The sequence below is a fragment of the Saccostrea echinata genome, unplaced genomic scaffold (assembly GCF_033153115.1).
Source record: "Saccostrea echinata isolate AGI-Se365-2 ecotype Australia unplaced genomic scaffold, CSIRO_AGI_Sech_v1 ptg000009l, whole genome shotgun sequence".
NCBI classification, from domain to species: Eukaryota; Metazoa; Mollusca; class Bivalvia; order Ostreida; family Ostreidae; genus Saccostrea; species Saccostrea echinata.
This window is the reverse complement of record NW_026889758.1, coordinates 48,824,663-48,844,827: the sequence shown is the minus strand read 5'-3', so window position 1 is coordinate 48,844,827 and position 20,165 is coordinate 48,824,663. Positions and strand designations below refer to the sequence as shown.

General features: G+C 32.7%; 1 protein-coding gene across 2 annotated transcripts; it reads left to right on the top strand.

Moving 5' to 3' along the window:
• The first annotated feature begins 121 nt into the window (after positions 1-121).
• LOC133182979 (disheveled-associated activator of morphogenesis 1-like) lies at positions 122-19,590 on the top strand. Of its 2 annotated transcripts, none has more exons than XM_061317884.1 (27): positions 122-256; positions 7,604-7,797; positions 8,089-8,178; positions 8,856-8,912; positions 9,367-9,455; positions 9,772-9,907; positions 10,254-10,451; positions 10,667-10,777; positions 11,080-11,186; positions 11,286-11,352; positions 11,532-11,649; positions 11,843-11,978; positions 12,145-12,271; positions 12,358-12,480; positions 14,022-14,223; positions 14,509-14,615; positions 14,732-14,776; positions 14,929-15,183; positions 15,512-15,618; positions 15,779-15,867; positions 15,970-16,184; positions 16,406-16,467; positions 16,575-16,635; positions 16,988-17,119; positions 17,330-17,500; positions 17,833-17,917; positions 18,588-19,590. In XM_061317884.1, the coding sequence occupies exons 2-27, from the start codon at positions 7,639-7,641 to the stop codon at positions 18,719-18,721; spliced, it is 3,183 nt and encodes a 1,060-aa protein (XP_061173868.1). In that variant the 5' UTR covers positions 122-256; positions 7,604-7,638; the 3' UTR covers positions 18,722-19,590. The 2 variants fall into 2 exon arrangements, with proteins under 2 accessions (XP_061173868.1, XP_061173869.1); XM_061317885.1 differs by lacking the exon at positions 122-256 and adding an exon at positions 6,007-6,221.
• The last annotated feature ends 575 nt before the right edge of the window (positions 19,591-20,165 follow it).

The following is a 20,165-nucleotide window of genomic DNA, read 5'->3' as shown; positions in this document are numbered from 1 at the left end:
AATTTCTAAATTACAATTGTTATTTTTTGTGACACTTTGAAAACTGCACAAACTCACTCTTCTTGTGTATTTCTCCACCGGAAAGATACTCCCCACATATTTTGTTCTTGGGTTTATTATACCTGGGTGCATTTAGTTTGACAAATGGTGGGAAACTTGCCAGCGGTCCACATGTTATTGTTTTCAATGTAATTGGAGTCTTTCAATACAAAGCAAGGCCTAAAATGCTTTAAAATTCTAACATAAAGGAAAATGCGTAAGTATGCATTATTTTGCATTTGCTACAATGAGACTACAAGTATACTACATATGAGCGTGCATAAATAGATTTGCTCGACAATATCACGTATATTGTGCGGTTCTTTATCTGTTTATAGAAAATCTATTTCATTTATAATACCAGTTTGCAAAATAAAATATTTTTTTATTCAGCTTTCATCCCCCCCTTATATTCGTATTGCATTCTTATATTATGTCACAGTAGTTTAAAGGAAGAAGATTAAATTCCAAAAACGCATTAATTTTAAATACCCATTGTTGCACCATTGATAAAAACTAAAATCTCAGCCCTTGAATTTTAATTCAGGTAACTTCTTTTGTGTCCAAACAAATGAGGAAAGTAAATAAAAACCAATGAGTACTATGCTATTTTCATCTCTGTGTGTGTGTATCAGGCCGCCCTCGAACTTGGAACATAATTTATGTTGAAATGTATTGATTTATCTCTTAATCATACAATGTTTGTCCAGGGGCAGCATGGTGTGGAAACAGAGTTTGGTCGAGCACAAGGTTCCTTTCAGGCCAATTAAACAGAGCTCAGTTATTAAGGAAATTCCCAGATACTAGTCAGATACGTGATGGTACTGTTCCTAGGGTATTAGGTCACAAGGCCCCTGGCTTCTTGGTTAGATCTACCTGTGGATTGAAATCATTATCTTCTCATTTTTAATCTGAACATAATCTTTTTAATTATCAGGCGTGTGTGTGGAGAGGTGGAAGTTAAAATTTTTCCTGTGCAGGTTTGTCCAATTTCATATTGAACACCAATAACTGATTAACATTTTGGAACCAAGAAAAATCAATAATGAATTTTCAATTTTTCAGTGATGTATCTGGTTTTTAATCCAGGAAATCACAATTGTCAATGACTTTAAATTTTCAGACACTAAAAATTTCTCCTGAAAAATCAATATTTACTGAAATGTATTTTAGATGGAATTAAAAGAGACATTGTATCTGTTATAGCAAACCATTACCAGCACTAGCAGGTGTTTTTTTTTAATTGTGACAGCAAGGGGGGTCAATATTATGGTTCACTTGTCAATAATTAATTTATTTTAGGAAAGATATATATCACAATTTTTCCACTCTAGTGGATTTGCCATTGGTATTATAAATTGATGGTGGGAATAGGATCTTTCTACTAAATCCTGCAATTTCATTATATTATTTTAGAATCTTCAAGAAACTGTAAACCATAAATGTATGAATATCAGTTGGAAATTTCTTAAAAACAATGGATCTATTGCAAAGAAGAAAGAGACTTATTGAGCACTTCTGTAACATCAATAATTGATCAGCAGATCTGAAGTCCATTTTTAGATCTAAAGCAGAACACTCCTAAACAAAGTCTGAGGTCTGGCTGGAGTGTTGTAGATGTATTGAACAAGACTTAATAAACCATCTGTTACTATGCTTGTTCTAAATAAGAAACAGGTATTGTCTTTAATGAACCATTAGACCATTTCATGTAATAGTTGAGAAGGAGTTTGGACAGAACCCTGCGTTTAACCCTTCAGATGCTTAACTTTGATGTTCATGAAAAAGTGAAATTATATGGGAAGTGTTTTGTCAATCAAAAAGAAATGTTACTCGTTATTTTTTTCAGGAATCATAATTTTTTTCATCATAAGAGTCAATTTGCATGTAATTGAATTGTTAGCAAGCAAACAAATAGGTTAATTTTTGCACTTGATGAAGTATTTCTGGATTAAGTGTTCTGAGTGTTGTTTGAAGGTAAACAGGAAAATTTGATTTCTGCTCAAATAATTTTGGGGCTATTTCTCACTGGGGTAAGATTAATCATTTTAATCATTTATTGATTATATCGTATTATTAACAAACTTCTCAAGAAGGGGAAGAAAAGGAGAACAGAATGTTGCCTTGAAGGAAGTTTACTTTTACATGAAATTCATTAGATATAAAATTCTGAGGTAAAATATTTTGTCATTGTCGGAGTGCATTTAAATTACAGGAAGTATTTCCTTTCAAACTGAATGTGCTGGCCAAATATTGTAGCAAATTAACTGTTGTCTGTTAAAAGAAAATATTTTTTTAAAAATTGAAATCAAGTAAGTTGAATGGATAAGTGAATTATCTTTGCATGGAAATTGGACATAAATATGAAGTCCCAACGGGTATTTTTCTTCCATTCAAAATTTTATTTATCATTTCAGAGATACATAAATATACAGATGGCATGTCCTAAGGATAGGTTATGCAAACATTTTGACATTTAAATTTTCACCTAAAACACTTACAATCACACACAAACCTTTTTTAATCTTCTCAACGCCAAAAAAAAAAAAAAAAAAAAAAAAAAGACATGCTTTTACTATATGGTTCACAGCAACACAATTAAATCATCAAAGCCCATTAACTTTTAAAAGGGAAACTTAAGATTTAGGCCAGGTAGTTTATGTATACCCAGGGTTGTGTCTGGGGATAGATAAGTAGTTTGGTTAATGTTGTTTATTTCCCTGCTGCTCCGCTCGGCAAGGGCCGAGTGATTCAGTTGAAAGAAGTAGAGGACTGTTTTGTAATTAATCCCCACACTACACCCATTCTGACACCTGTCACCTTCCTCTGGTTTTTTTGTTTTCTGGACTGAGGAACAAAAACTATAACCAATTGACTTGCTCAGTGTGTATGTGACCAGAAATCGAAATTCTTTTCAGCTGAGAAGGGTATTGAGTTACTTGTCTGCACTAACATAATGTAAATCATAATTACATCATGGATTGGTTATGGAGTTTTGACAGATCCAATTACTGAAAATGATAAGTTCTTAATATCTGACTGTTCATTGTTGCCTTGTGTTGGAGTGAACGTTCATTGTTAACCCTCTGCTCCTGTCTTAAAGGTAAATAAAAAAATTCTTTGACTTGTAATCAATGCTATGATAATTATATGATACATTTACAAATTATGCTACCTATGATTTATTATAAAATAACTTTCCTTATAATTTTTGTATAATTTTAAAAGATTTAACAAAGTTGAAACATTGAATTATTGATAAGATTTATGGTATATTTGCAGTAGGTATAACAAAAATATTCTTAAATTTTTGAAAAAATATTTTTTTGCACATATATTTGTTTATGCTTTATAACAAAATGATGCTGTGTCATAGATAATTATTCTTGACCACAAGGTGTGTTAAAATAGTAATTATCTAGGTTAAGAACACAGGTATTTCATTGACAGCAGTAGGAAGAAGAGAGAAAGAGGGGAAAAATCTTCTGGGTCATATATAACCATTAGTGGAGCTTAAACCAGATTAGAGGGTTACCTGTTGTATATTTCCACCTAGGATGAGCATTGGTATTTGTGTATTGGCTGATTGATTTATGAGGTGGCCCAATTAGGGTCGGGGTCATCGCAGGTGTGATATTTACACCAGGTGGAGGGAGATTTTCAACCTTTTTTACAGGTGTGTGCAACTGACAGCTCTGAACCAGCTGACTGGAATTGGGTCAGGAGGATAGTATGTGGAGGGTCCTTATCATTAAGTGGTGATTTTTGTGCTGGATTTTTCTTAGTTTTTTGGTAAATTGTGGGAATTATTAATGGAAAATTGTGAACAATTATGATCTGGCAATGTAAGTAATTTTCATCACAAACGTATATTTTATTTGTTTCTGACGTATATTAATGATTCATATACAATCAAGTTTTTTTGATAATTCCATAATTTTTCTTTCAAATTCCTGTGAATATAAATTCATGTGAATATTGCTTCATTTTGTCAGAATCATGCGTTTAGTAATACTTTGATAATCACCAATGGTGTTTGATTACATTACTCATTAAAATACGACACAGATTATATGCATACTTAGAATGACTGCACTATGGAGTCATTAAATCAACATGTTTTTTGGGGGGCGTCTGTGATGGTCATGTTAGACATGATTGTGTTCTAACACCTCTGGACCTGCATGACAAATGATGATTGACGTACGGTTAGCTCATAATTGTTTGTCCAGACAGGTCGACTCTTATATTTATGATATATATATTTCATGCATCTAATACATGTACCTGTAAAAGGATTATATTTTTAGTTCAAGTTTCTTTGGCTAGAATCCTCAAACATTCCCAATAAAATTTTTGACAATAAGATATCAAAGGAAAAAAAATGAGCTGATATTGGGAAGTAATATACCTTTTAATTAATAAAGTTTTTGGATTTTCATTTAAGTAAGTGTAGAAAAATGTTTTCTAAAAGAAAACTCCTTTCATAAAGAAAATTAGTAATTATAATACCAAAATTTACAAAAAACAAGGTCAAGGTTAATGGTCCTTGTTGTCCTATTTGTTTTTTTTTGGGGGGGGGGGATCTCAATCTCTTAACTAAGCAACAGGCCATAATTGAAAAATACCTGCAATTATATTTTTTTATTTATATTTATTTATTTATTTTTTGGATTGATTTTTAATGCCACCACATGAAAAAGTCTATGAGTGGCCAAGAATTGGACAAGTTCAAAATTCCATTCTTTCGCAGTCAAAAACATATACAGAGGCCAGAAGAGGTGGGGTGATAAATTAGAATAATTTTGTTATTTCCTGAAGTCTCATGAGTTTTTTTTTTTTTTTTAATCAAATTCAACTACTTTTCAGTTTGGAAATCATAGAAACAAATCTAGTCTGTCAGTGATTTTCTTACAAAATTATCTAATAACAATGCAAGAATGTGTAAAATAGTTCAACCTGTCCACTTTGCTTTTTAAAGCAGTTTGTACTTACAAATTGTAATAAATGTAATTTATCACCCCATCTCTTGTGATCGTTGTTTGTAATGAATCAAATATTTATTACTTTGTTTTGATTTTGTCAAATAAAGGGCCAAAATTGACCTTTACTGTAACTTATTCTTTGTTTACTATGAATTCTCAAAGCACACTTTTGTGAATTACATTATGTTGTATGTATGGATATGTGTCTGGGGGCCGGCCTTCTTTTTTTTCATGCAGCTGTTATCATATTAAGTAACTGATGTAATAAATTTTAATGATACATTTAGACACACACTTTAATCATGTGAAGAAAAAAAATTACTATGACTAAAGAAGACTGCCACTTAGAACATATCTTTTTACAGTTTTGCACCAGTCTATACATAACACATCTACACACAGTGACACAGATAAAAAGGGACCCCCTGCTTTTTTTTGCCCAGGAGGGGAAGCAGGAAATAATATAATTTGATCCTTCTCAAGTATAAAATAATTAGAATTATAGTCCAATCCTACGGCATTGTGAACTTTGTGGGGCAAATTAATTTTAACAGCAGTAGAGTACGTCCCTCTTTAAACTCAGGATGTACTTTATTGATGTCAGACAATTTTTCTTTAGACCACAAGTATTGGTTTTTGTCTTTCTTTTTTTTTTTCATGAGTCAAATTTCCACAAAGAGTTTTTATATATATATGTGTATTTCTAACTGAGATAAAGGGGGTATTCAACTTCGAAGTGCTTTTTTTAAAACAGCAAAATGTATATATAAAGGATTTTATCTGATGAAGGCTAAGGGCATCGTGACAGGCAATGCAGGAAAACAGCTGATCGCCTTCTGTCAGTGGCCGTAAAAACGTAGATATATAATTAAGTATATGCTAAGGTGTTCAATGTGCATTGAGTAAAACTTTCTAGATACATTTGGATATTGTTAATTTCTTGTTTGTTCCTTATGGTTCACGGAATCTAATTAAGCGTGGCAGAACTTCTTGACCACTAGTGTATATAATTGATTAATTTGTGATGGATGGACTTGTTAGATTATATGGAAAACTCTGCAGACATAAAAAATCAGGACCATAAAATAATGACCAATTGTGTTCAGGTGCTTCTCATAACAAGCGGAAATTCATTTTTTATGCTCCCCTCAGTTGATAAGTTAGATCTAAGGTCTTAATTCCTGCAGGTGACTGAATGTAAGTAAGTTTAATTTATCGGTTTTTATCTAATTTTATCTATATTTTAAGGATAACCTTTGTAGATCCTATCATGCTCTGTTGAAATAAATGATGATATGATTCAGATAAGTAACTGGTTTTACAAGAGCTCATACAGCTTTATTAAAATCCTAAAAGGATGCTCTCGGCTGATTCATTGTATCTCGGCTTTCAGGAAGTTTATTATTTATACTGGTAAGAAACATAAATATATATAGTTATACATCTATTTTTGTATATTCTTTGATAATTAAAAATTACTAACTGTAATTTTTTTTTTCATGATTCAGGATTTTTTTTTTTTTTCTCAACATTTATGAAAAATTTGTATAAAATTGAAATAGCTGTCTTTTATAATGGTAGTTTTTCTTCAAAATTTAATTATTTGGACATCGTCAGTATAGATTTTTGTCTTTATTTCTTTTTGTTGGTGAAATAGGATAAAAAGCGTGATACAGAGCACACATTTTAAAACAGGTGTCACAATGGATGAAAATAAGAAGAAAAATATAATGAGAGAGTTCATAACCATATATCAGTTCAGGATCTTTGACAGTTTATAATTATGATAAAAAAAATGTTTTTGCACCTAAAAGTAAATGGATACCTCTTCCACAAAGAGCTTTCACCTGATCACAATATCATATCATGAGAAACTGTCTGAGTCTCAGGCAAAGTTTATTTTAAAAACAGTCATTAAAGTTAATCCACTGTGAATTTTATAGACATTGTATGTACAATGAACATTGCTCTTATTCTGAATTCTTTGCTGAAAACCGAGAGTTGTGGGGTCTGCTACATATAACAAAAACAATGTTGTGATTGTGGAGGAAGAAAAATAGCCTTCTGTCAGGGTTAAAGGTCTCATTGAACAATTAAAAAGCTGTCTGATTATAAATATTTCAGAATGAACAGAATATAAATCCTGTGTCATGAACATTTAAAAAAAAACACACACACACAAAAATCATATAGCTACTGTTAAAAACTGATGAGAACTTGAACAGTTTTCATAGAATGTAATTCATTTGATATAAAAACTCGATAATTAAAAACCAGATTTATATCTAGATCATTAACTATGAATGTGGAAAAGATATAGTGTACTTATTGTATTATTTCAATCACTATAGTATTTTAAAAAGGAAGCATCTGATGAATAATTTTTCACCCATGACGATGACCTGTAGTGAGTACACATCCCTTTGTTTAATGAGTAGACCAGTTTATATTGTTATATTATTAGGATCAGCATTGCAAGTTTTTTTATTGACAGAGAGCGAGTGTTGTACAGAGTGCAGACTTTGTGTTTTGTCATTATGAGCTCTCTGTTTAATGTTATCCTGTTTTATTGATTACAGTGTGTCCTATGGTGAATTAACCAGTGTCAGCCACAATGCCAGCACCAAAGAAAAGCGTTTGTTGGTGTTTTGGAGGGAGACCACCAGAAATAACATATGGCATCGACGGGGACACGCCCCTCAAGGCCATGGAGGTGGAGGTGCCCATGCCAAGTGACGAAAAAGAAATTGATGAAAAATTTGCAGAAATTGTGGTAATTGAATAATTTTGCATAAAATCAACATGTGATTTAAAAGTGTGGAGTAACTCTTCAATTCACATTAGTGAATGTTCAAAGGATCAGATCTGAAGAGTTTAAATTGACCATTTACAAGCATTTAATCATTTGATGCATTAATTGATCAAGGAGTCTGAAATCCATTCAGAAGAGACTGACATATTTTATGTAAATAAGGGAGAGGACATGCATTAAAAAAATAAAATGTTGAAGATCCAAATAGATTCTTAAAATTTTTGTCAAATTTTTGTCACATCCACATTGCAGGAAGAGTTGGATGTGGACAAGCCACATAGAGATGCTTTGTTTAATCTTCCACCAGAGAAAAAATGGCAGCTTTATTGTAGCAAGATCCAGGTAAAGATAACCATAGAACATAATATTATTTACATAAAAAAGTACATTCTTGAGAGAATTAGTGAATTAAATTTCATGAAATTAAGAGTTCATAATAATATTAAACAAATAGGCATGGTGTATGGATATACATGTACAGGTAAATACACATGTAATAGTGAGTCTGGTGTTGGAATAAAGATGACAGAAACTTCATCAAATATAGTTTGAAATTTAGATTTATATGAGACTTTGCTGTCTTTTTTTTACACACAGAGCATAAAACATGCAAAAAGAGAAACAGTTTTGAATTTGTGATATAATATTCTGTTTGTATACTTATTCCAGCTGGATTCATATTTTGGCATCTTTTACGCAGTCATTGGTGCACTTATTTATGAACTCTATTAAAATAAACATTGATGTTAACCTAATATATATAAACACAGAGTGCACTTATTCATGAGTCAGGTAGTGCAATATATACAACTGCACTAAATTCTGAATATACTGTATTAACAAAAATACACAAATAATTCTAAGCTATTATGGATATGGATCCAATTCTTTGGATGATATTTTAAGAAAAAACAAAGGGAAAGAAAGAAAGAAAAAGAAATTCACATTGAATATTCTAGGAATGAATGCCTTCACATTCTTTATACTAGTCTATAGACATGTTATTGTTGGTTTTGTAGGACAGGGGAGACCACTGGCCAGACTATTACATAGAGAGGCTGAATAATCTGTCATCCGTAAGTTAAATTTTCATTGCAAATGACACGTAAATACCTAATAATGCAATAATGTAGCCGTCTCCAATTTTTTTTTTTTTTTTTTTTTTTGGTGAAATAATAAAAAAAAAAGAGATGGCTTCATTATTGCAGCTTGTAAATGCCCATATTATTGACCTGCATTCATGTGTATTGAAAAATGCTTTCTTACTATGATTCCATAAGAATTTGTTCCAAGTACTGTAAATACTAATGGTATGTAGCAGATTTCATGGGAAATAACTCTTTTCAAAAAAAATTAATAATAGTATGGATGATTGAAAGGTGTTTTCATAAATCCATGAAGATGTTAAAAGAACACACAGGACAATTCATTTTGTGATATTAAAATTGATAAATTGCTAATTTTATGGTATTATTCATGCAAGGCAATGAAGGCATGCATTAAAAAATGGAATAAAACTTTGTATAATAGGTTTTCCTAAGTTACAACACTGAAGAAGAAGAGCTGAGAACAAAAACAGTGGACAACTTAAAGACAGCCCTTCGTACACAACCAATGAGGTATGTTAATGAATTTGTATCTGAAATTTTACATCAAATTCAAGTTTATTTGAGAATATATTTTTTTTAATTTTGTCACTAGTATTTTTCTTTCTGTGAACATGAGTTAAAGGAGAGGGCAGATTAAGTTTTCAGTACTTTTGCCCAATTCCATTGTATATATTTTTTTGCATTAAAATAGAATAAATCAAATGAGTTAATGTAATTAAGATTGAGAACTATTAAGATAAGCGAGACTTGATGAACATGTTCTCAAAAATCTCAAGCAACCTTGATATGCTTATACACTTTTATCATACTGTCATATATTCTACAGCTTTGTTACACGGTTCATTGAACAAGAGGGTCTACAGAGCCTGCTGAAGTTTCTGGAGAGTATGGATTACAAAACGTGTCAAAGCTCTATCCATACCTCTGTTATAGGCTGTCTTAAAGCTCTCATGAACAACTCGGTAAGAATTGTTTGATTTTTAGAATATACTATGGAATTATCATTGTTCGTGGGGGACAAATGTTTGTGGATTTCGTGGGTCACCCCTACCCAGGAATTAACATCCCCATGAACGCTTATTTTGTAAACATACTGATTCATGGAACCACCATATAAACGAGTAACCCATGAAATTGTGTCCCCACGAACAAGCAAAATTTTGCTTGCCCACGAACATTGACCCCCACGAAGAAAATTCAAATTCAAAATTACCAATCTCAAGTTAGAAAAAGACACCTCTAATTTACATATTATATTTTACTTGGATACTTCTTTGTTTAAATGTGTATTATTTTTTTTACGAACAGCAAGGCAGAGCTCATGTGCTTGCTCATCCAAACTGCATCAATATCATTGCTCAAAGCTTAGCAACAGAGAATATTAGGACAAAGGTAGCAGTCCTGGAAATTCTTGGTGCCATGTGCCTTGTTCCTGGAGGTCACAAGAAGGTACTGGAAGCCATGCTGCATTACCAGAAGTTTGCTGCAGAAAGGACCAGATTCCAGGTAAATTTTCAGTAAAAGAAAGGAAACTCTTGAGGGAATGATATAGACCAGATTCAAAAACAACTGTTTGCTTAAGTTATACTGAAATCAGTTACTGTTAGAGTTAAAATAGTATAGGTGTTGCTTTTGTCCTCAAGATGGAAAGATTTTTAATATTCAGCTTTTAATTTGATATGAATTGCAATAAATGACTGACTAGTTGCTATGCATTATAGACCTTGATCAATGACTTGGACAGAAGTACGGGAATTTACAAGGAGGAGGTCAACTTGAAAACTGCCATAATGTCGTTCATCAATGCTGCCCTTAGATACGGACCGGGAAAGGTGAGTTCTAGTGTGGCCACTGACCACCTATACCAAGGATTAGTGATTTTATTTAGTAACAAATACTGTATGGGTACAGATTTTGTGCAATGTATATTTGCTATGTTTTGGTGCAATTAATAGTGTGGAATTTGTAAAAACTGCCAAACTCTAACATTCTAGAAATATGATATAAAGATAAGTTGATGGCACTATTATAAGATAGTTCTAAATAGTCTGTGATATTTTTTTGCTAAATTTTAAAACAGATTACAGAGTTTTGAAAAAAAGGAATGATGAATTGTATCCTCTTCATTTTATAGGAACATCTTGAGTTTCGCTTACATCTCCGCTATGAGTTTCTCATGTTAGGTATTCAGCCAGTGATTGATAAAATGAGAAAACAGCATGAAAATGCCACCTTAGATAGGTAAAAATAATACATGTGTTCACTGATACAGACTTATAAAGGAAATGTAAGTCACATGTAGGAAGACACAGACAGAACCTTTGCTGCTTTATTTTTCAGACATTTGGATTTCTTTGAGATGAAAAGGAATGAAGATGAAAGAGAGATTTCAAAGAGATTTGAAAATGTAAGTGTTCATTTAAAAAAAAAAAATCATTTTAACAGATAATATGCAATGACTTTGTAAACTAGCAGCAAGTTATTTATTTAGCTCAGGCAAACCTTTTTTAGCTGTAAAACTCATACCTTGATAGATTTCATGGGAATGATTATTTTAGTGAACATTTTGTCATGTTTTGAATTTAGGTCCATGTAGACACTAAGAGTGCTTATTCAATGTTTGATCTACTGAGGAAGAAACTAACCATGACTAGCAGTTACCAGCATCTCATGTCCATACTACAGCATCTACTCCTCATGCCATGTGAGTGGCAGGCCTGACTTACTTCTCCCAAAATGTTGAAGTTTTTGAAAGATTTTCAATTTTGTGAAGCAAGATTATTCTTAAATTTTTGAAATATGTTTTATTGAGATTCAACAACATTTAAATCACAAACAATATTTTTTGTCATGCTTTATTTTTGAAAGACTGAAATGTATGAATTGTCTGCCCTTAGTTGGTAATGATAGCCATATTGCTGGGATGTGGAACTTGACTGACAGACTTGTCCAGCAGGTAGCGCTACAGCAGAAAAATGGTCAGGATCCTGACTGTGCTCCAGTAGAAATGAATGTCAAACAGATGATCAGACAGTTAGTGCTTTAACTTGAAAAATTGAAAATTCTGTAATTCTGAAGGAAATTAATTGAATTTACAAGTTAAGTCAATAAAAATATATCAGAATGATGTAATCAATCGGACATTTATATTTCCAAGAAAGTTGTTGAACTCTCAAATGTTGTATATTTTAATTCATAGAATGACAAGTGGTGAGGACATTAAAAGCTTGCAACAAAAGCTGAGAGAGATGGAGAGGAGTCAAGAAGATCTACAGAGCAAAGTAGCCAAGAAAGAGAGAGATTGTGAAATAAAGGAACAGGAAAAGGTAGGGACCTGCTCATTTACTGTATATTCCTCATCTGGCTCAAACCTAATTTTTTAATTAATTTTTGGGGGTTTTGTGTTCTTCAGGATGAACTTGCAGAAACAGTTACCAGAATGAAAGCTAAATTGGATCAAGAGATGGCAACTCAAAATGAATTAAAACAGCAAATAAATGAACTAAGTCAACAAATCCAAAATCTGTCTTCCCAGGTATGTAGGTGTTAAATGCAATATTGTAGAATGTTAGATGGCAAAATTGACTATTTCTTAATAAATGTATGTTTAAATAGATTTATGTCTCCCCTTCCAGGGGAGACATATTGTTTTTGTCGATTTTCTTCTTCTTCTTCTTCTTCTTCTTCATCCAAATTTTGTCCAGGCCGTAACTTTAATACCCTTTGACATTAAGACTTCAAACTTGGAACATAGATAGATGATATTGAGAAGGAGTGCACGCCACCAACATTTTTGATCTTGACCTATTTATAAGGTCAAGGTCAATCTTTTACATCAAAATAGAGTTTAGCCCATAACTTGAGATCCCTTTGATATTAGGACTTCAAACTTGTAACATAGGAAGAAGACCTTGAGACAAAATGCACTGCATTAGAATTTTGACCTTGACCCCTTTCTGCCTTCAAGGTCAAATAGGGAAAAAACATGATCTGACCATAACTTGAAAACCTTTTGACATTAAGACTTCAAACTTGGAACATGCAGAGGTGGTATAAAGGAGGGATGCATGCCACCAAAATTTTTGACCTTGAATCAATTATAAGGTCAAGGTCAATCTTTTACATCAAAATAGAGTCCAAGCCATAGCTTGAGTACCCTTTGATATTAGGACTTCAAACTTGTAACATAGAAAGAAGACATTGATACAAGATGCAACACACCAAAATTTTTGACCTTGACCTCTTTTCTTCCTCAAGGTCAAATAGAGAAAAAACTTGATTAGACCATTACTTAAGAATCCTTTGTTATAAAGACTTCAGACATGGAACATGCAGAAGTGGTATGAAGGAAGGATGCATGCCACCAAAATTTTTGACCTTGATCCAATTATTATAATGTCAAGGTCAATCTTTTACATCAAAATAGAGTCCAGGCCTTAGCTTGAGTACCCTTTGATATTAGGACTTCAAACTTGTAACATAGAAAGAAGACATTGTTACAAGATGCAACACTTCAAAATTTTGACCTTGACCCCTTTCTTCAAGGTCAAATAGAAAAAAACATGACTAGACCATAACTTGAGAACCCTGACATTAAGACTTCAAACTTGGAACATGGAGAGGTGGTATAGAGGAAGGGTGAATGGCAACATTTTTTCACCTTGACCTATTAATAAAGTCAAGATCAATCGTTTACAGGAAAATATAGTCTAGATCATAACTTGAGAACTTTTTGACATTAGGATTTCAAACTTGGAACTAGGAAAGACAACATTGAGACTAAATGCACTGCATCAAAATATTTGACCTTGACCACTTTCTTCAAGGTCAAATTAAGAAAAACATGACCAGACCATTACTTGAGATCCGTTTGACATGAAGACTTGAAATTTTGTACACAGAATTTGAGTTGAGATGCATTGCATTATTATTTTAGACCCTGATCATATATTTGCACTCGTTAATGTTGGTAAAGAAGGGGAAACATGTGTTTTTTTGTTAAAAAAACAATACCCACTAGTTTAATTTGAGAAAATAAGAGGCAAATGATCTGTCTTTTTTGTGTGGTATTTTCAGCTTTGCAGTGAGCGTGGAGAGAGACAGAAGTTGACACATCTAGTCCAGACAGGCAGCCTACCTGATGACGCAAAGGTTGGCCTGTCCACTCCCTCACTGATAGAGCTCAGTGGTGTCAATTCTTCTGTGATCAGACCAAGTGTACCTCCACCTCCACCCCCTATTGGGGCACCACCTCCTCCCCCGCCACCACCTGCTCCAGGTAAATCTCTATCACCTCATTTTGGTCCACTACCAACACAAAGGACACCAAAATTTTACCCTTAAACAATGTTAAATTTAATAAGGAAAATAATCTCACCCTACTCTGCCTGCTATGAGGGAAAATTTCAAATCTTTGTATGTTCAGTCATATAAGCAGAATTGTATCGTATAGCATCTTTTACAATACATGTATTACACATAAATGGAGATTACTATATCAAATAAGAATAAACATTAAATTTGTATAAAATGTTGACTTATAAAGAATGACCATTTCTTGCAGGTGCCCCTCCACCTCCTCCAATAGGTGGTAGCACCACTCAGAAATTCTCAAATATACCTCGTCCTAAAAATCCCATGAAATCCCTCAACTGGTCTAAACTTTCAGAGGTGAGAATCACATTCTTTACAATTTACAGTTTATGTGGTCTCTTAATGAGATACTGAGAATAAAAAAAGTCATTAATTTTTATTTAAAGAAGAAAATATAAACAATTTTTCTTCAGGCAAAACTTGCTGGCACAGTGTGGTCTAGACTTGATCCTGGAAAAGTAAGAATTTTGCAATATTCAGTCATTTACAAGATATTAAAATATGGTAATTACTGTCCAACTAAGAGTTTTCTCCCCTTCAGTTGGAGACTTTTAAAATCCAGTTGTCAGTATGATCCACAGTGACAGTAGGTAAATTACTATATTGATAGCTATACAAGCAAATAGACCTGGAGGATTTTGAAAGGACTTTCTCAGCATATCAGAAACAACAGAATCATGAGGGAGAAGATGGGGAGGGCTCCAATAAATCTAAGGCTATGAAGGAACTGTCAGTTATCGATGGCCGCAGAGCTCAGAACTGTACAATCCTGCTGTCCAAACTCAAGATGACTAATGAGGAGGTGATATCAGCCATATTGACCATGGACAGTGGGGAGGATCTGCCAAAGGATATGTTAGAGCAGGTAATTATAACTGAAGTGCCCTCATTTTCAGTAAAATATGCTTATAGTAAGGTGCCACTGACAAACAATTTTGATTCATTAATAATGTAATTCACTATATCCGATAAGTTCATAATACATTTTAAAACTACAAAGAATGAAAATCACTGGAAGTGTGAATTCATTATGAGTGTGTTCACTTAACTGTGTTTTACAGTATTTCCTATGAGGTGAATATAAACTCAGTTGTAAAATGCAAGTGAAAACTTGTACAGCAGAATTTTATGCTAAAACCTGAACATATATCAGGATAAGTAATTTTACTGAAGGGTATATTGAAATATTTCAGCTACTTAAGTTTGTTCCAACCTCAGAGGAGACTCAGATGTTACTGGAGTACAGTAAGGAGATAGATCACATGGCCAGGGCTGACCGATTCCTGTATGAAGCCAGCAGGTAATGCAATTCAACGCAGTAAACTTCTATTATTTATACTTTGTTTATTCAAGTAATATGTGTATTTTTCTATTTCTGTGTATGCTAATGTTGGAAAAAAAAAGAAATCTTTTAACATGCACTAGCTTATTGCTGTGATTTTTTGTCTTATTTTTTGAAGGATTAATCATTATGAAGGAAGACTTAGTGCTCTCTTTTTCAAAAAGAAATTCCCAGAAAAAATGTCAGACATTAGACCAAAAGTTGAAGGTAAGATTTAAAACCTAGTTTATCTGCTAATTAATTTTCTGAATTGAAATTTAAAAAAAAATATATGATTAATCATGATATCCCCTAATTGTCATTTGACAGCAATAAAAGGTGCGTCCACTGAACTGATGAGGAGCCGAAGTCTGAGACAGATCTTGGAGATAATTCTGGCTCTGGGAAACTTCATGAACAGGGGTCAGCGGGGAAATGCCTCTGGTTATAGAATCAGTAGTCTAGGAAATTTGATAGATACAAAGTCAAGTACCAGCAAACATGTCACTTTACTTCACTATCTTGTAGACCTCATAGAGAAAAAGGTAAGGACAAAAGATTTGTTAGGTCATTATCATGTCGAACTTACTGAGAGAAAAGTATTGTGAAGTTTTGTTACAATCTATACACATTTTAAGGTAAATTGATTCATACAGGAAACAAATACACTAAAACACTGTTTGCATGAAAATCATGAATCAAATTCTGCATAAACACACAATATTTGGTAATTTTCTGGAAGTTTATGGCTTTGTATTTATTGTAGTTCCCAAGTATCTTGAAAATTGACAGCGAACTGGCCAATGTCCGAATGGCTGCAAAAGTCAGGTGAGGGTCAGTGAAGGACTAATCTTTATCACTGGTTTGAATTCATGTGCGTATATATATGGGATTTGGTGAATACCCATTAATGGTGAATTTTTTTGTTATTTCAGTATGTCTGAGTTAGACAAAGATATTGGAGACATTAAATCAGGTCTTGACAGCATTGAAAAGGTAAACCTCTTTTTCACAAAGATGATTGCCCTTAGATTTTAAATTCACTGTTTTTGGCATCATTAGTCAGTCAGTATGGTTTATTTTACTTAATGTTAGATAAACTGAAATAGATATACTGGTAAGTAAAACATGCTTTTAATGTTGTGCCAGGGACAACCAATTTTGCTTTGCTATAAACGCAATTTGTTATGTCCGTTAAGTTTACAACATGTTTTAAAACCTTAGCAAATGAAAATCACTTTGCTATTAGCATGAATTCATCATAAGTGTGTCTGCTGTAATTACATGTATGTTTTAATGTATTGTCTGGTTCTGAAAAAAGATTCACAAGTTCATGAATAAATTCTAGGAACTGAAGTTCTTCGAGAATGCTGGAGAGATGAACAGTAGAAAATTTGTGTCCGTTATGACAAATTTCCACAATTTAGCATCCTACAATTTCTCCGAGATGGAGGAAGCAAAGGGAGAAATCAAGAAAAAGGTACACTTCTTAAACAGAAAAGTTACAAACAGAGGTATACAAAGAAAATTTTATTTGTAACCTTTCTATAATTGCATTGAAGGTTAGAAACTGGTTTTTAAAGCAGATAGTTTTTAAAAGCATCAATTTAATACTGTAGAACAATTTACTTTCATATTGATGTCATTCATTAGACTTGTATAAAATTGTCTTGTGTTTTCTCTCTCCCAGTTTGATTCAGCATGTGAATTCTTCGGTGAGGACCCAGCACAGTACAAACCTGAGGACTTTTTTGGTATTTTAGACTCCTTCCTGACTTCAATGTCTGATGCTAAAGCAGAGAACGAGCGGATTAAGAAACAGAAGGAAGAGGAGGAGAAAAGACAGGCACTGGAAGAATCAGTATGGTGCTTATTTATCTCATAGTTATAGTCAAACCTCTTTATCTCGAACTAGATAGGACCAAAAAAATACTTCGACATATCCGAGAATTTGAGATATCCAGGATAAAATACATATACTTAAGGAATAAGCGGTTGAGACTTAAAAATCACTTTGACATATCCATGGTATTCGAGATATCGGTGTTTGAGATTCAGCTGTATATGGGAGTGAAAAAAGGGGAAAAAAAAATGAATATTATAGTACATGTACATGCATTGAATATTGTCTTTAATTTGTTTCTTGAAATAAGTTAAAATTTTATGCTAATTTTTTTATAAATTTAATATCAGCTGAAGAGAGAACGTGAGAGATTACGAAGTAAGAGAAGTTCTAGTCCTGCCACCAAGGGAGATAAGAAGGAACTATCTAACAAAGGTAACTAGGCATTTGTACATGTACCGGTAGATGAATCAAATTAAAGTCAATAACTATTAATTTGCCACATTATTTTCAAGTATGAAAACAATGGTCTTTTTTTTGATAGGTAGTAAATTCATGCTTAGGCATGGGGCAAGGCTCAGTGGCACATGGGGTTACATGAGCGATTGAAAAATTCAATGGTTTGTGGACTAGGCATTTAAACTTGCATTTTTTTCAGTTTAACAAGCAGGTTTGAGCTTTAAAGACTATAAGCTTCAGCAGTAATTTGAAAAATGCTTTAGATGGGTTTAAACTTAGCCCATCAGTTGTAAAAAGACACAGGCTTCAACTATAAATGTGTTTAACACTTCAGGAATTAATGAGTACATGCTTTTAGCTGTAATTGGATGCATGGTTGAGTTGTAAATAAGTACATATTATATATATACATGCTTCAGCTGTAAATGAATCAAGTTTTAAAAAAAAAGTTCAGGCTTTCAGGGTTTTTTTCCATCTTTTATTCTAAAACTTGCATACATACTGTGTCTGGAAAATATATCCACTCGGTAGCCTTTTTAGCTTTCTTGGCTTAAAGGAAAGATTTTTGAAATAAGATTAGACTAGATTATATGAATATGATTGAAAGTTGGCAATTTTTATGTACAATTTGCTGTTCTAATTCTAGGTGAATTTGATGAACTTATATCAGCCCTGCGGACTGGTGATGTGTTTGGGGAGGATCTGGTGAAAATGAGGAGGAACAGAAAAAGAGGCGGGGGTAATGTTGTGAATGGTAGAGAAAGAGGAGGAAAACTGTGATCTTTAAGTACATGTATATCAGTTTTTACTGCATAGTAGGCAAATGACAAGGCAATTAAATTTTTCTCCATTAGACTTGGATCTTTGTGAATTTAAATCACTTACAACCTTGTTTCTATAATCAGCATTAAATGAAGGGTTCAGAATTGATACATCCAATCATGAAGAAAAATGGGAAAATCTATGGCTTGACTTGCTGCTATACAGTATTAGAAATAGTCCCTTTGTAGTAGAAATCAAGTCTAACTTGTATTAGATGAGAGATTTTGTTTTGCATTGTAATGTTGTCAAGTGCTTAAAGCATCATTATGTTAGAAGTTGATGTGATAGTCTTCATTATGGAGAAATGGTGATACAATGTACTACATGTGAGTATGTTCCAGCTGATTCTTCCTAATCAAAGCTGGTTTAATTCTTTTATTAATCACATGATCATTCCAATTTATTGAGTGCAGATTGTATGAGAATTTAGGTTTGGTATTATATGCAGATTCATTAACCATATACAGTCCACTAGACTTGGTTGTATTGTAAATATGTGATTGAGACTTAGTGCTGTAAAAATTGCATTTTTTGTTTTTGTAAAATTTGTATACAAGGTGCAATATTATTTTTTCGAAAAATTGTTGGAACAGATTTATATTTTTCCTTGTGAAAGAATGTATGAACCATGAACACTTTGGTAACAGTCATATGATAATTCAGTGGTGTGTACTTGATATAACTTTTTCAATAATGTAAGAGTATTGGTTACTTATCAGTCAACACTGTAGTCTCTTTGTTTATTTATTACCTAGTTCTTTTTTTGCAGTGTTTACAATGATGTTTCCAATGCACAACAGTATACAGGATTGATTTTTTTTTTGGGGGGGGGGGGGCTCATGGTTATTTTTTTTTTGCTAAATTCTTTTTCAGTCCAGATTGTAGGGTGTCGTAGAATAGCAGATTTACTAGTCTAATTTTAATTAGAATAGATTGTGTGATGTCACTGTTTTCTGTCCCTTTGATAGAGAGGGGTTTTTTTGTGGTATTATTTATTATCATACCAAGTCACATTCTTAAAATTAAAAATTAAACTGCATCCAATATAAAGTTTTAAACATAAGTTGAGGGGTTGTATTACATATACATATATATATCCATTGTAAACTCTTACTCCATAAGCTTTGTTGTATTCATCTGTTGAGAATCAATTATCCACTTCATCTCCTCCAAGTTCAGTAGCAGATGTGTTAAATTTCAGATGTGATGAGATAGATGGGAGGTATTTATGTGTAAACACGTAATGTTGATCCAAAAAGCTGTAGAAACACTTGTAATCTATGTTGTAGCAAAGCTGTCTATTTATGTTTTAAAATTAAAATTAAATTTTATTTAGAGCAGTTTGCTGTGCAATAACTTTTTTTTTTACATCTTTAATACATTGAATATTATTAACTTAATA

Bases quoted from the DNA above. Each gene is read 5' to 3' on its own strand.
- LOC133182979 (XM_061317884.1), top strand. From the start codon at position 7,639: ATGCCAGCACCAAAGAAAAGCGTTTGTTGGTGTTTTGGAGGGAGACCA. The intron at 8,913-9,366 runs GTAAGTTAAATT...TTTGTATAATAG, and splicing joins GGCTGAATAATCTGTCATCC to GTTTTCCTAAGTTACAACAC. The intron at 11,353-11,531 runs GTAAGTGTTCAT...TTTTGAATTTAG, and splicing joins TTTCAAAGAGATTTGAAAAT to GTCCATGTAGACACTAAGAG.